General features: G+C 36.9%; 2 protein-coding genes across 5 annotated transcripts; one reads left to right on the top strand and one right to left on the bottom strand.

Moving 5' to 3' along the window:
• The first annotated feature begins 5,519 nt into the window (after positions 1–5,519).
• LOC136208289 (transcription initiation factor TFIID subunit 8) lies at positions 5,520–12,395 on the top strand. Of its 4 annotated transcripts, XR_010677045.1 has the most exons (5): positions 5,520–5,854; positions 6,205–7,603; positions 10,946–11,169; positions 11,348–11,543; positions 12,257–12,395. XR_010677045.1 is itself a non-coding variant. In XM_065999111.1 (2 exons), exon 2 carries the CDS (start codon positions 6,296–6,298, stop codon positions 7,439–7,441), a length of 1,146 nt encoding a protein of 381 aa, XP_065855183.1. In that variant the 5' UTR covers positions 5,520–5,854; positions 6,205–6,295; the 3' UTR covers positions 7,442–10,937. The 4 variants fall into 4 exon arrangements, 1 of the variants encoding a protein (XP_065855183.1); XR_010677044.1 differs by having other exon boundaries at positions 10,946–11,543; XR_010677064.1 differs by lacking the exons at positions 10,946–11,169; positions 11,348–11,543 and having other exon boundaries at positions 12,257–12,394.
• LOC136208279 (protein LONGIFOLIA 1-like) lies at positions 12,136–16,420 on the bottom strand. Its single transcript, XM_065999094.1, has 5 exons — positions 15,956–16,420; positions 15,621–15,673; positions 13,607–15,538; positions 13,376–13,526; positions 12,136–13,133 (listed from the first exon to the last, which is right to left on the bottom strand). The coding sequence occupies exons 1-5, from the start codon at positions 16,101–16,103 to the stop codon at positions 12,343–12,345; spliced, it is 3,075 nt and encodes a 1,024-aa protein (XP_065855166.1). The 5' UTR covers positions 16,104–16,420; the 3' UTR covers positions 12,136–12,342.
• Positions 16,421–17,148: the final 728 nt, after the last annotated feature.

Here is a 17,148-nt window from a genome sequence, read left to right as displayed (position 1 = left end):
TATTATCTCATTATATATCTAATATATCTAGGATAATAATAAATAACCTAATTGGATAATAATAGGAGTATATTAATCTAATTAAAACTCCTAACTTAATTATCTCTTAATTAATTTAATTCATATTCCTAATCAAATTAGGATTAATAGAATTAAAATAATTCCTTATTTATTATATATAAATTTCGGCCCCCTCTAATTAAATGGGCCTTACTGGGCTCAATTTGGCTTCTATCAATTAATAACATCCATCTCTCTTTTGGTTCCAAGTCTTATGTGTGATCCATTAGGTTCTTACTACTTCTGGCCGTATGCAACTATTAAATTAATTTCTTCAAGAATTATATTTAATCTTTGCATAACGGAATGATGTACTGAGTATGTTATTGGCAAGTCTGTAATCATTCCCCCAGAGTCCGTTAAGAAGATAGGTTGATTCTGTCGTTAACCTTTCTGTATTAGTTACAGTATAATTCGATCCTTTATCAACTACATCCTTGAACTGAATCTTATGACTATGGGTGATGTCAAGTCACATATAGCGAGACGTTCGTTTTACTTGTACAGGCCGAGTCAACTCAAATAGATAGGTTAAGTGAAATCTGTATTTCTTACTCTTAAGCTATCACCTTGCAAGGATTTAGAGTCGAGTCTTCCACAAGCGATCCTTGGATGTATCTCCCATTAATCGGGAGTGATAAATGCTCAATCCAATGTATAACTACCCTGACATTACCTCCTGTGACACCCAACCTTTGCCGTTCACACCCCAGAGTCATCTCTGTTAAGGATCGTGGGACAGCAGGATCAAAGTCTCACATTCAGTAATTCAGGATGACCAATTAACATTCCTTTGAGTCTGAGGATTAGTTATACCTATTAATACCAATGAGATGAACATGTGACAAGGATGAATCTACCTATCCTGTTATCTCAAATCGGATCCCCAATCCTAATGAACAACGTTTCATCGGATCTATGTAACTGTCTAGATATCTGTATATATGAAGCTTGTGAGATCAGCTTTCTGTCGGACAGAAGACATTGTTACATACAAGTCTCAACAGTGATATATCAATCCTAAACATATCACTTGACTTGGGGTGGTTTTAAGTTTATTAGTTTATTATAAAGTTTTGTCTCACTTCATGCTTGTATGAACACTTTATAATCACTTTAAACAAACTTACGGATTTCCTTTTATTAGACTTTATTTAGTGCTTAAAAGGGATTGCCTTTATATAGTTATAAAACATATATCTCATTAAAACAAATGATATAAAGAACAATTCATTTACATTAAGTTTGTATCCTAGAACAATTATCTATAGGACACCAAAACCCCAACATTCACTAGGCCTTATGATAGAGACTCTACCTTCAAAAGGAGTGTGGTGGTTTGAGATTTCGATAATTAGAAGCTTTTAATCTTGCCTTGCTTGGCAAGCAAGCTTGGAATTTGGTCTTTGATAGTAATGCTCTTGCTTGTAAAGTATGCAAAGCTTAATATTTCCGATAGTTTTTTTTTTACGGCCATTTTGGGTAATAGCCCTAGCCTAGCTTGGAGGAGCATATTCGAGACTAAAGATGTCATTGTAGAAGGGTGTAGGTGGAGATTATGAGCGAGTGCTTCAATCAATGTGTGGCAAAGTCCTTAGATTCCAAACAATGACTCATTTAAGCCGATTACCATGCCTACGGAGGGTTGGGAGTATTTGGTGGTTTGTGACCTTCGGGTGGCTAGCAATGCAGAATGGAATGTATTGATGTTAGAAGAGGTTTTTGATGAGCACAATGTTAAAAATATTGGGTAAATTTCATCTATGGTGTACAACATTTACCTTAAATCACAGTTTGGTGTACAACCTTCATTTTGTCTCACTAATATGTACGAACTTAGGGGTGACCTCTCACTATGGTGTACAGCAGGTAAAAATGACCTGTCAACGCCGGTCAACCCGCCACATCATCAATTTTTATTATATCCATTCACTAAAGTGGGACCCACCATATATGTATTTACTAAAATACCCTACATAAAAAGAATATACCTCCATCTTCCATTTATTTCTGTAAATACTTTCTCTCTCTAACTTTCCTCTCTAACTCCTCGGGTAAATTTCATCAATGGTGTATAACCTTTGTCTCGTTTCACACTTTGGTGTATAACCTTCAATTTGTCTCACTAATGTATATGAACTTATAGGTGTCCTCCCACTTTGGTGTATGGCCGGTTAAAATGACCGGCCAACCCAAAGTCAACGTGCCACATCATCATTTTTTAATTACCCATTTATAAATTGGACCCACATATAATGAAATTACAAAAATAACCCCACTAATAAATAAAATACATAATCACTCCATTTTTCCATTCTCTCTATCTTTCCCTATTTCTTTTTCTGGACATCCCTTCTCACTCTCACTCTAACTCTCTCTCTCTCTCTCTCTCTCCATTCTTTCTAATCTAATCCCTAATCTTCTGGCTATTTTTTTTCCTCAAGTTGAAGATCTCTCTAACCTTGGTTCCCAAATGGAGAAGACGAAGGCCAAGAGCTCACCTGTTGTATCTTCGTGCACGACGGTAAGCTCGAGGTTACAGGCGAACAAGCAGAGAACTGAGAAGGAAGAATTAGTCGGGAAGAGACTCAAGTTATTGTTAGATGAGAACAGCGACGACCGGTGTAAGAAAAGAAATGGTGTCTGCGGGAGAAAAGAATGAAGATGTTGAAGCGGTGGAGATGAAGAAGAATACAACTGAAATTTTGGGGTCAAAAGAAGAAGAGAGGATTGGAGGTAAAGTCGCGGTTGCAAATCCCAGCAACGGCGACGGAGATGAAGTGATGAAAAATCTTCCAAGGAGCCAAAATCAAAGAAAGAAAATCTACAGCTGAAATTTTGGGGTCAAACGAAGAAGAGATGATTGGAGGTGAAGTCGTGGTTGCAAATCCCGGCAGCGGTGGTGGAGATGAAGTGATGAAAAAGCTTCGAAGAAGTCAAAATCAAAGAAAGAAAATCTGCAGACGAAGAGGTTGATGATAAGAAAAAGTCTAGGCGTCCTTATTTAAAGGAAATTAAGAGGATGATTGAGACGAATTCGGTAATGTACCTGGGAAAAAAATTGGTGATCTTTCAGGTATCAATGTCGGACACCAGTTCTATTCTAGGGCTGAAATGGTAGCTATTGGTTTCTATATCCATTGGCTGAATGGAATTGATTTTATGAGTATGAGATATTGAAATCAGTATCCAAATGAGAAAATATAAAGTGATGAAGCTTGGTAATTTAATTTTAGAATGGAAACAAACTGTCTTCTCGAGGTGGACACGATTTGAATGGAAACAAACCTCATATAAAAGATTTGAATGAAAACAAAGGTCACATAATTGTTAACAATTTAAATGGAAGTGAGAGAGAGTTAGAGAGAAGAGATTTCCATTAATCTGATAAATGGAAGAGAGAGAGAGTTAGAGAGAGAAGGATTTCCAGAAAAAAGAGAAAAGGAAAATGAAAAAATTATGTTTTCTATTTAGTAATGGGGTTATTTTTGTAATTTCATTATATGTGGGTCTCATTTTATAAATGGGTAAGTAAAAAATGATGATGTGACATGTTGACTTTGGGTTGATCGGTCATTTTAACCGGTCATACACCAAAGTGGGAGGTCACCTATAAGTTCGTATACATTAGTGAGACAAATTGAAGGTTGTACACCAAAGTGTGAAACGGAACAAAGGTTGTACACCATTGATGAAATTTACCCCTAACTCCTCTCCCTCTCTCTCTAACAGTCTCATATGTAACAAATCCATCATCCTTGATGCTATGATCAGAAATTGTGGCTTCCCTTCCATATTGACGGCATCGAATTCAATTGCTGCTCCATTATTTTTATAATTTTTGTAAGCAGCTAGAATTTGAAGGAGAAAGAAGATCTAAAAACCCAATCCGTGATTCAATCGGCATCTGCAGCTGAAGCACCCACACCAAGCCCTATATCGGATGCTACTGCATTTATTCCCACAAAGAATTGTTGAGTCTCCGTTGAAGTAAAATCCGTTGAAGTAAAAAAACCTCATTCACACATTTTAACAAACAATTCACCTGCATTTTTTCTTTTTCTTTTTCTAGATGGCATTTTTTCTTTTTCACCTGCATTATCCTACCAAACACTCCATGTTTATTATTTCTAAACCTTGCTTGCTTTTTGCAGATACTATAACGTTACCAAGGCCTTACTTTCTTGATATTGACGATTAATCACTTTTTTCTCTATGTAGATGGAAGGAAATGGGATTAGAATTTGATGATTTGAGGTTTTTTTATGGAAAAATTGAATTTGATGAGTTTGATTTAATCTGGTTCACTATTGTTGTTTTCATCTTCACTAGCATAGAGAGAGAATGAAGGAAAAAATAGGAGAGAGAAAATGTGAAGAGAGAGAGAGAGAGAGTTTTAGCAGAGAAAGAGTAGAAATTGAAATTTTTTAATTGATGTAAAATAGTTAAGGGTAAGTTAGTAATTATACAAGTAGTAGGTCCCATTTTAGTGAATAGATATAATAAAAATTGATGATGTGGCACGTTGACCGGTCATTTTTACCTGTTGTACACCACAGTGGGAGGTCACCCCTAAGTTCGTACATATTAGTGAGACAAAATGAAGGTTGTACACTAAACTGTGATTTAGGGTAAAGGTTGTACACCATGGATAAAATTTACCCTAAAAATATTCTTACTATTCATATAGGAGAGGTTAATGATGAAGACAAGGTAATTTAGCATTTTGAAAAAGGAGACTCTTACTCGATGAGGTCGGGGTATAAAATCACTTTTAAGTAGATTTTTAGGACGGATGCAACTATGCCGGTTAGAGATTGAACGAGCATGTGGCACATAAATTAAAGATTTATCTGGAGAACTTTTTAATAAAACTTTTTCTTATTAGGAAAAAATAATTACAAACCTTCCAAATAAAACTTTTACCTTAAGGGATGTAAAGTCATTACTAGGAAATATTTAAAATTCAATCTATCTTTTATATATGTATAGTTAATAGAGTTATAAATGCATCAGCTAAGAAATCTCGTTTCTTACCTTGCCATTTCCACCGAGACTAACTTCTAATTTTGTTAGATATATTGTTATTGGGTTAGGCTATGCTTACTTTGTTTTTTACAAAGTAAACATTACTTTGTTTTTTCCACCATTAGATGGTTATGAACTTTGACAAAGTAAGCTCATCCAGGGTAGAAAAAACAAAGTAAAACTTACTTTGTAAAAAATAAAGTAAACATAGAAAACACCATTCCTATTTTCGAAGTAACTTTGATAAGTTCACTTTAATATATTTTCCGTTTCGTTTCAAAAGAATAAATAAATAAATTAATTACAAAAAAAAGAGAGTGAAATAATAGGTAAATAGGACAGCTGTCAACAAATTGGGTGGACAGTCCAGGGCATTGTAATCCACACAACCGTCAACATATCATTGCTCTCTCATAGTACAATTTTCCTTCTCTCTTATAAGTCCAAGGTATCCACCTTCTTCAGTCTTGACTACTACTTTCCAACTCAAAAACCTCACTTTCTTTCGATCCGAAGGGGTTTTACGAGGGTTTTTAATTCAAATTAAACCCTGATTTGGACGCTCCTTCCTAATTCGAACCCTTATTGATCTCTTCTTCTTCCTATACAATACTCATTTCCTTTCTTCCTAGGGTTCTATTAATTGCTGATCCGCTGGTGCCAAAATATTGTTCCAGATTTATGTTTCTTTGCATTCCCAGCTTCGATTCTTTGTTTTGTGGTTGTTCGATGCCTGGCTCGTTTTCCAAACCCTAGATGGTGAACGGTAAGTATTATTCTGTTTTTGGATTGATCTTGTCTAGGGTTTTCTCGACTTTTCATTGGATTTGCTGAAATGACAAGAACATTTACATTTCTTGTGGATGTTGAAAGTTTGAAATGTTTTTTCAATTGATAATTGGCTTTGCTATTTATAAGTTTACGTAAGCTCGTCGAAGGATTACTACGTGGTTATCGGGATTTTGCCAGATTTATATGTTATCTGTGTTTCTCATCTAGCATGTTCTGGTTATTCAAATAGAATGATCACAGAATAATAATAGATCTTCGTTTAGAGCTTAATGCAAAGAAATGGCGCACTATGTTGACTTTCTTCTTTTGCAACATTCTTTTCAGCCTGCCAGGAAGGTCGAAGTAATGAATCAATGATTTATGGGTGAGAGATTTGAATGTCCTATTTCAGGCAAAGTGATATGTGGTGTTGAATATGAGCCATGGAGGTGGGGAGAGTGGAAGAGGGCATGAAAAAGCACATCATACCAAGAGAAAATCAGGTTCAAGCAATGATGAATTTTCCCAAGCAATTGCAAAGATTGCTGTAGCACAAATATGTGAAAGTGCAGGGTTTCAGGCCTTTCAGCAGTCTGCGCTTGATTTGCTTTCTGACATTACTGTCAGGTATATACATAATCTAGGAAAGCTTTCACAATCATATGCTAATTTAGCTGGAAGAACAGAGGGCAATGCTCTTGATATTATTCAAGGGTTGGAAGAGCTGGTTTCTTCACAGGGTTTTGGTGGTGCTTCAGATGTTGATCATTGTATTGCAAGTTCAGGTACAGTTAAGGAACTCGCACAATATGTTTTTGAAGCAGAGGACATACCATTTGCCTATTCAATCCCTCCTTTCCCTGTTGTTAAAGAAGGAAAGCCAGTTTCAAGTTTTTTACAAATTGGAGAGGCTCCTCCTGGGGAGCATATTCCTGCTTGGTTACCTGCATTTCCTGAACCTCAGACTTACCTTCAGTTGCCCACAGTGAATGAAGGTGCTGCTGATTCTAATATACATAACGTTGAGCAGGCAAGGCTGGATCCGGAGACAGAAAAACCTCATTTGAACTTGCCACAACAGTTCAATTGCAATGGATCAGGGGGACCTTCGTCTCTTGCACCTGTTGGTAGTTCTGAAGCAAATCTAGCAGTTGAGAGTAATCCATTTCTTGTTGCTCCTTTACATTTCGGAGAGAAGGTAGTGTCCCAGGTTGTTCCTCCAGCTAAGCTGTTGTATGAAGCTGCTCCTAGAAGTCCTATTGTGCAAAATCGTCTTCCAGATACCAATATTTCTGTTGTGGACACATTTGCTCCAGCCATTGAAGCAATGAAGAGCAGGTTATCTGATTCTGAGGAGGGCCAGAAAAACGTTATTTTGGATCATAGACCTGCTGTGCGTTTCAAGATTGGTTTTGGAAGGAAGTTCTCAGGTGCAGCATTAGAATCAAAATCACAGAATAAGGGTGTTGAAAGTATTAGCCTACTGTCTGGAAAGGATACTGAGAAGGATGATAAGAAAAAGAGGGCAGAGAAAATTCTGAAACAGTCTATAGAAAACCCAGGAGAACTAGCTCAGATGTAAATTAGATTTTGTTAGAATCTGTATACTTGTTTAGCAAATTAGCAGCGGAAGCTGATTTCAGTTCAGGTAGCCAAAGTAAGGCTTGTTGTTTCCAGCATATGGGTCTGAAATGGGATTACAAACTACCATGGGGATTTGTTCCCACTTTAACAAGTTTTGGAGGTATGTGTTTGTCATTTATTGTCATGCACCCTTGTTAGAGAATGATTCTTTTCTGTGGGAAATTCTTTGTTCTTTATATATATATATATAATATGCTGAATTGGTGCATAATAATAAATTTCATCAGCTCCTAAACTGTGCGTCTCTTAACGTTAATAAAGAAAGTGTAATAGTGGAATGTGTTCTATTTTAATTGAGTATAGGAGGGAACTTGTTCAAAAATGAACTCCATATGGTTTTTTATTGTTGACATTGCACTTCTGTATGAGGAAGATTGAGGTTTCAAAATGATTCGAGTTCAAGCTCTTTATGGATAACGCTGTATAAAAACGCAATCATCTTCTCAGCTTCGGTTTCTATTGCTTATATGGGTAAATGGTGAAAGTCCAAATTTGTGTAAATGGTGAAAGTCCAAAAATTGCGCAAGCACTTGGTAAGGTGCGGATAATTTAATGGTACATTTTTTTTTCCTTATTGCTATAATACTGATGACCTATAGTGAGTTTAGCTACAACTGTGACTGCCAATGTCTAGTTTGTCGATTCCCATTAATGGGGAATCTGTTGTTTATTTATGTCCATGTGTAATATTTGACATCTAAAAAAAAATCCATACTTGGGATTCACATTTGTTGAACATGTGTATACAGTACGCCATATTGATGTCTTGGAATGACAAATTGTAAACACTTTTATCTTCTCTTCCCACTCACTACGGTTGAGGTCTTGCCTCATTTAGGGTTAGTGATCTCCACTTTGTTATCACCAAAGAAGTTCACAAAAATTATATAGCTAATGTGGTTCCAGGTGGATAGTTATAATGTGAAGTCCCAAAACTTAGTGGTGATAAAAGATTTAGAGCTAAACTTGTGTTATTTGTCTGATCATTCTTTAACCCACTGCTTGCAGGTAAGAAAAGATACTATTCTTTTGGCTTGTAAACGACGCTGTTGTATTTTCTATTTATTTTAAGTTGTTCACTGCTATATGAGTTTCTCAAAGAATATTTCAGAGTGCTTAAAGCGTTGATTGCTTTCAGAGTTTTTTCTATACTTCGTTGCTGTAGCAAGGCATGTGATTTCAGAGTTTTTAACTGCCATAAATTTTCCTCTCTGTTGAAGGTCCTATAATGCATTAGGATTTTAAACAACTAGATGCATGGAAGGCTGTTCTTTTCTTCCCTTTCTTTTTCTTTAAGGACGGGAATTCTCTGTTTATTGTTCCTTTGTGTTCTATCTTCATGTAGGATCCTGTTCAGATAGTAATGTAGCATAGCAGACAAGATTGTGAAATTTGTTTTAGGTTCAAATAGTTATAGTAACTTACAAACAGGTATTAGGTTCATTAGAATTTGGTATTTATTAATAGAGGCATGATATAAGCTATACTTTTTCAAAATGCAGTAGGATTGTAAGCATTGACTTGGTCAATAATTGGTTATGCAATATCTCTTTCAATCCAATCCTGTTGGCACAGGGTAATCAGAACTGTGGCGTTTTATGCATAGTTATTAAAGGCGCAAGGCGCAACTTAAGGCGCGCGCCCGAGCGACTCGAGGCGCACACAAAAAAAAATATCATAAATTCACAATACTAGTCACAAATAATCACAAATATTCAAATAACAACAATAAAACCATTAAATGCATGAGTTAAGTTCTAGTTAACTACTAAGGCATGAGTTAACTGTTGCGATATGTGGAGTAAAAACTGTCTATCTTTGTCTGTCCATGCTTTTCTTTTATTTTCTGAACTTAAAAAAACCCTAAAATACCCTAACCCTAAAATACCCTCAAAACCCTAAATACCCTCAACCCTAAAATACCCTAAGGTAGCTGAGGCGCGCGCCTTGCGCCTGGCTTAAGGCTCACTAAGGCGCGTGCCTGACTGACCGTGCTGCCCGCCTTTGGGCTCCAGAGGCGCTAAGGCTGGAGCCTTAGCCGAGGCGCGCCTTTAATAACTATGGTTTTATGCACAATTGGCTTTTGCAACGTCTAGATTCAATTTCATAAATGCAAGGAGAGGAAACATTTTCACTTCTATCTTCTATTCTAAACATTGCCTCTGGAGAAATATAATGCAACTAGTTTACCTTGTCTTCATTTTTGTGAAGTCCTCCGGATGGGCAATTTTCCATTTCCTGTCTTAATATTTTGTTTTTTTTCGTACATCCATGGTTTCTCACTAACAGAAATTTTAGAATAATTCTTGTAAGCAGCTTTTATTGGGATTGGAGCACAGTTATTAAAGGCGCACCAGGCGCAGGCCTTAGCGCCATGGCGTGCGCCATTTTGCACCAAGAGGCAGTTGCCAAAGGCGCACCAAGGCGTGCCTTGGCAGTTAGGGGCAGTTTTCTGGAATGTTTGGCAGTTAGGGGCAGTTCTATAAAAAAAAGTATTAAAAGAGAGAGAGATGAAGTGATTATACGTTTATTAGAAGAGGAAGAGACTGTTTGATTTGAAGAGGAAGAGACAGAGTCATTATAATTTATAAGAGGGAGAAGTTTAGTAGAAAGAAAACACATCAAACGGATTTTGCGAAAGTCCCTGTAGTTGTTCGATATGAGGAAGAAGAAACTGATTTTCTTGATGAGGATGAAGACGATCAGTTTCATGATCAAGAGTTTGATGACGCTTTAGATGAGGAGTGTGATAGTGATGATGAGGAGTGATGAATTTAGAGAGTTTTGATTAGGAGTAGAACTTAGGATTTAGTATTCAACTTTATCTTTCTAATATGGAGTTTATTTTGCATTTTAAAATTTATTTATGCTTAAGATATTTTCATGATTTAGTATTCATGGCATTTTTATGTTAGTTTTATAGTTTTATAATTTTATTTTTGTCAGTGCGCCTTGTCTCGCTATGGCGCACACCATCGCCGTGCACCATGCGCCAAGGCTCCAGGACCCCTTGCGCCTTAGTGCGCCATGCGCCTTTAATAACTATGGATTTGGAGATCACTTTGGATTTTTTCTTTTTTCTTGGCTGGCTTTTATGTTTTTTTCTGAAAGCAAACTTGGTTGGCTTTTATTAGTCCTGTTAGGAGATACCTTGATATCTTCCTGTAATTTAATTGGGATTCCTTCGCGTTTTATCTTTTTCTTACTTTGGTTAGCTTTTAGTCACGTTTTAGGAGGATATCTTGATATCTTTATTGTATTCACTTCCTCTTTTTCATTTACAAAATTTTTCTCATTTTGGAAAATTAAGGAAGTTGTCTTTGGACTTGTGATGATCCCCTGCAGAGAGAGAAATTTCTGTTTATGCTTTTGTATCTACAGGAGTAGCTACGGTTTCTGTTACAGAATTTAAAATGTCTAATCAAGCAGTCTTGCCAAATAGGTTAAAAGCCTCGTTGAGATCATCAATAAGGGAAAAATAAACAAGGTGGATCCATCTTACTTGCCTCCACTTGCCATTACATACTGAATTCATATTTCAACTTGGATTATTGTCGGAAAGGTTTCCACCAGAATGGTTTTTTGCTTTCCAAGATTTCTGGACAAGCACTTGTCTTAACAATAGTAAGGTTCTTCTGCCTTTCTTTTGGAATGGAAAGGACAAAGGTCAGTCTCTTATGAATAATTGATGTACTGCATAAGAGTCTCTTGGATAATAAGTATGTTATATTTCAACATTTTTCTTATTATAAATAAACTTTCAAAACATTTAGTTAGTTACTTGTTAGACATGCTAATCATCCTCTGACTTCTTTGTACATGCTGTAATTTATTGCTGTTATAGTTTATTATGGGTGGTACTGAGGAATTGTGAGATACAACTTTCTGATGAAGATTTATGGGATTCTTTAAAAGCACATGCTCGTGAGGGCGCGCCCGTGCATACATATACATACTGCCGAATGGGTTTCTTAGATATTTTGCAGCTTGTCATCTTCTTTTTCAGCAATTGTATGATCATGCCATCCTTACATATAATAGTAAGTTCATCTGTTCCTTGTACAAGGATGAAACAGATTTACATTTCAAAGTATATGTCCAAGATTTGAAGCCTGTAGGAGAAGAATCTTACAATTTCTTTTGATGGTAGAACTTAAGCAGGTTATAAATAGAATAAGTTGGGCACTGAAATTATGAGTTTGCAAGCATATGTCACCCTCAAATTTGCAGGTTTAAGGAGTCGAATTTGTATTTCAATGTGAACAAGTAGAATAGAAACGATGGATTATGAGAAGCCTTTTTTTTTGTGAAGTTATGGCAGTTTTGCTAGTTTGCTAGTTTGTGTAGTTGTCTTTCTCACTGTTATAAATATAATGAGTTTTCACTGAAAGTATGAGTTTCCAAGCATGTGTCATGCTCAAATTTGCAGATTTAAGGAGTCGAATTAGTATTTCAATGTGAACAAGTAGAACAGAAATGAGGGATTATGAGAAGCATTTTTTTTTCTGTAAAGTTATGGCAGTTTTGCTAGTTTGCATAGTTGTCTGTTCTCACTGAGAATATAGGCAAGTTATTGATTACGTTATATGGTTTTCTTTGCATGAATGAAGGTTGAAAATGGTATATTGTGTGGAAGATGAGAATATTTGTTATATTTTGACTGTAGCTTGAACTTATGTTAAAAATTTCTGTAAAATATACAATCTAAAGCTAATCTGTACTTAATAACTTATTTGATTTTTACCCAATACAGAAACAGTAATCTGGAGTAGCGATGTTTCAAATTGAATCCAGAAATGGGTAGAGAAGCAATTATGAATTGAAGCCGTTCTGTGATTGCTACTTGGAAAACAGTTGCCTGCAACGCCCAGCAGATTGCACTCCTAGACCCAGTGTCTCACAATTCACAACTTCGGTTATCAAGTCTTTAAAGATCAAGCGCTCAACATCAAGAACCAGCCCTGGAATTTCACTACTACTAGCTGTCCAATGTGTTGATTGATGCATCAAATCTGCCTGTAAGATTCCTGTCATAGCATCATCCTCACCATCTAAGCTGAAGTTTGAGGCATTACCTTGCAGCCTGTCTACCTCGGAGCACAATTCCCCCAGAATCTGCTGCCCTCTTGGTCTTTGATTCACCAATGTATTTGGCGAGCAGCGATGCTTAGAAGGATTTTCTAGAAGGATTTTATTGATTAGAATTTCATTCACTACATCAAATACAAGTTTTCTTTGATTGGATTGAAGTTTTGACTGAGAAGTCTTTGTCCTGCTCTCTTTATCATTTGAAAACATCGCGCTTGTTTTAACTTGTTCCAGAGCAAGGAATATATCAGGGTTGATCGGATAGCCTGTTTGACGGAGGTGAATGGTTGTACTGCCAGATTCAAGATCATTCAGGAAACCTGATGCTAGTAGAATTTCTGAAATGTACTGGTGATCTGGATTTACGCTACTGTATTCACCGAGGAAATGTTCTTTTTGAGAAGATAGCATCTGTATACAATTATTAATCAGGGGCAGGTGGATGTTCTTTGTTTTTGTATGATTGATCACAGAGTTGAGACTGTAGTCAGGGACACTGTACGAGTGATTTGCATCCACTGGATTCCACTCAACATCATCATCTGTACCAGAGAAGTGAATGTAAATATACAAACTAATGCTTAATGTAATAAAATATCATTAGCAAAAAAACAATGTAATAAAATATCATTTTAACATCCCCTTTCGGTCATTTAAAATTTATGCTCATTTCACATTGTGTCAATCACCAATGTCTTCTGTTATTTATCTGTATAAAGTGCGGTTAAAAATGTAGTTGGGAGAATGCAATGGTAAAGCATATCATGGGGACTTGGTTTCTCACCTTTGAAGGCAATTGATTTCTTCTTGATTGGAGATGGCAAATCATCAGCATGGAATGTTGCATCAAGAACAGAAACTGGACTTGGTTGTTCTGAGGATGGTATTGTCAGTTCTGCATTTGATCTGTCCTTCACTGATCTTGCTACCGGTTTCTGAACAAGAGAAAAATGAATCTATCAAGGAAATGCTATAAGATGTATAGTGGAATAAGAGGAAATGCTATAAAGCATACCTGTCTCTGGTAAGATTGCTGGATAATGTTGTAATTGATCTTATTGGATCTATCTATGCTTGATACTTCTTCATCAACCTGTGAAGCCAAGCTGGTGCTTTCGGATTGTATTGATATTGAATCTGTACGGTAGCTCAAGTCTCTTGCATCACTACCAATCTCACTTAATTCATCATCACTTGGCTGCAAACTCGAAGGTCTTGATCTAGGCAGTCTCCGAGGAGAACCTGATTCTGTTGGCTGTCTGCTGACTTGCCTTCTCCTTTTGATTGAATCTGATGATGCACTTGCAGATTGCGTTTGCTTCTCCAAACCAAGCTTTTTCAGTGGCTGTCGTACATTGAAGGTTCCTAAGCTCTTATCTGAGTTGGTACTCTCTCTAGTTGTGGAATGAGGCCCCTTCGGATTTTGTGACAGTCGAGTCAATCTGGCAGCACAGTTCTTATCCATCAGGAGAGAGGGTAGACTGGGTCGGTCCCTGAGTTCATTAGTTCGTAGACTTGATTCTTTAGAATTTCGTTTTGCAATTGAGTCCTTTCTGGTATCTGCAGAGTCAGCATTCTGGAGTCCTTGCAGAAGTGAAGGACTCTCAGTTGCATTTTCTGAGGAAACTGTATTGCTAGCTCTCTGTGCAAGTTTACCTGGTTTCATAATCACAATTGGTGATCTGCAACTCTTTGGCGAATCTGAGCTCTTGGTAGGGGCTGAAATAGGATTGTTGTACTGGTGAATGCTCAAATTTGATAAGTTCAGGTTCTGCTGAAGGCTGCTGTTACTGCTTCTCTGAGTTCCCAAGTTTGCAGCTTCATTCCTGGTTTCTAATATCTCTTTAGTCTTGTGCATTGCTTCAAGTATTTGTTTCAGAGCACGGAGATCCTTCCCAGACTTTTTGAACTCAAGCTGTGCCAACCTTTTCTCTATTTCACCATAAACAGAAAGAGGGGTGTTTGGGGATTTTGGTGGAGCTACCCTGCTCTTTGAACTTCCGTCTGGCTGCTTCCACGGTGCTGGCTCTATTGGGAGCTTTGAACTCGGTGCAGGCTTCTTGACTGCATCATTTCTTAGCTGGGGAGACAATGGTTCCTTGTGAAGGTTTCTCGGGGAACCAAGGATTCGAGTTTGCTTGTTTTCGTCAGTTTTGTTTTCTGCATCCGGGTATCTGTTGATCTGTCTCATCTGATTCTCAACAGTTGACATGGCATCTGGAAAAGCTTCCAGTCCCATCAACTTTGCCACAACATTAGACAGTCGTGTACGGCTTTCAGGCTCTTCTTGTTGGTTAAAGGAACCGGCTGAGTTTCCATTGATCTTCTCCGAGTTTCCTAAGAGATTATCTGATTTCCTTTCAGTGGTGGATCCCCTAATTGATCCTGCTCTGCTATCCAGTGATAGCCTGGGGAGCTCCTTCAGCTTTACAACAGATTTAGATACGTCTCTTGATTCCCTTCCATCACACGAGTATCGCCGAGCATCTTTCAGTGGTGAAAAGTGGTTCCTTTCACCGGACTTGCGAGGAGATTGTTGAAGCTTATGAAGAACTTGAAATGATTCTTTGAGACCTGAAGCATTGGTCTGCTGCATAGGTCTTGGAGAATCAAAATACTTCAAAGTTTGGCCTCCATTTTCGCCTTTGCTTACAGTTTTAACCAACAATCCACGAGCTTCTCTGTATATTGAGCCTTTGACAACATCTCTGAGATCAGGGGATTGCTGGTTTGACCGGGAAGACGCATTTTGTTGGCAAGTAGGAGAGTCTTGAACTCGGATTTCAGGAGCACAATTCTGACTGATTGAACATGTTTCCAGGTGAGATGCTCTGTTGCATTCTATTGATGAAAGACTAGATGAACAGGTGGAAGATGAAAACGAGGTTCGTGATGATTCTGTGGAGATTCTCTGCTTTTCTTTTATGGTCTTCTTGTGGTTTGTTTCCTGCAGAATTGTAAGTACATTTTTATTTAGCAAACTATACTATGTTTAATAACTAATAATCTATTAAGATTGAAAGACTTACTGTGTTGTTCTTGGATGCATTCTTGGAGTCTTTGACACTGTTTCTACTTTGACCTGGAGGAAAGCTAAAATGTTATCTCTTAACTGTATATTAATCACTGGAATAGCTGGGAATTCTGATAATTTTAATTTATCGCTCAGTATATGCCATGAAGACTGAAAAAAACTATCATAATGAGAAAAATAATGCGTTTCAGAGGTGTGATTATCTTGTAGCTCTGGATTAATGTCATAAGAAAAAAAAAGGAAAATAGAAAGGAGTGAAAGTAGTATTAAATGTTTGAATAGTAGTTAGTAGTTAGAGAGAATAATGAATGAGAAGTAAGAGTAAATTACCAGGTGGAAGAGTAGTGTGGGTAATCTGGCGGCGGCCGGAGAGGAAATGGTGGCGGTCAAAGAGTTGAAAAATGCCATTCATACATCCAATTTGCTTATGCAGATCTGGGTTTTCATCTGAGAAAGAACGTACAACCTTTGAAGACATGTTGTTGGAACTGAAATAAGGAAAAAGGTAGAACTAGTATGAAGATATGGTAATGGCAACGCAGAAATGTGCATTGGAATGCATGAGAATATAGGTAGTGAGTCGATGGTATTGTATTGTGTGTGAATTAAGGAAGTGAAAGAAGAGGATAATGGGAGGGGGTTCTGTTCTCGGGTTCCACAGAAGAACAAAATGTGTCCTTAAAAAAGGAAGGGAAAAGAAGAGATGTATGTTGTTATGGGTTTGCTAAGTGAGAGAACAAAAGAATAGTTTGTCTCTAGAGGAATAAAAAGGCAGCTAAGAAGTGAGGGAGAGAGAGGGAGGGAGGGAGGGGAGGATATAATAATAATAAGAGAAGTCTTTTGGCCTTCCTTTAATGCTTTATTTACGTAAGAGGGATATAGATAATGAATAAAAGAAAAGGTGGGTGGGTCAGATCTGGAATGGTAAAATTCTCAGTTGTATTGTATGTGGACAATAATAATGGGGTGTGGTGGGACTCCAAAGGAGTGTATAGGGTGAGCATGAGCATGTGAAGAGCGTCAGAGAGTGGAAGAAAGTGGATTTGTGTACTGGAAAGGAAGGAAAGCCCCCATTCTTCTCTTCTGCATTCCTCAATCCCCAATGCCCTCTTCTATTCCTCTTTTTTAATAATCTCACCTTACGCTCTCCTCAATGTCTTCCCTGCAATTTTAATCATCAATACTGCCATATTTTAATACATTATTTTTTAGAAACGGTAGCATTTTGGAGTTTTTCGTGTAGTTATTTGTTATTGACAAAATTATCACTTTTATTTCCACAAAATATGTTTCTTCTTCAACATTATTTATATTTCTACAATATAATTACCGGAAGAATAAAGTTTTGTTGCGTTCAATAAATTTTTTACTTTTTTTTTTATTTCTTATATAGATTATTTTTATTGTGTAACAAACTTTTTATTTTATAATAGGATAAGGTGCAAAAATACCCTTAATGTTTATAGCTAGAATCAATTTTACCCCTAATTTCTAAAATGGTGCAATTATACCTCTAATGTTGA

This window comes from Euphorbia lathyris, chromosome 1 (genome assembly GCF_963576675.1).
Source record: "Euphorbia lathyris chromosome 1, ddEupLath1.1, whole genome shotgun sequence".
Taxonomy (NCBI): domain Eukaryota; kingdom Viridiplantae; phylum Streptophyta; class Magnoliopsida; order Malpighiales; family Euphorbiaceae; genus Euphorbia; species Euphorbia lathyris.
The sequence above is the reverse complement of the archived record's forward strand: the minus strand, read 5'-3'. Positions and strand labels throughout refer to the sequence as shown.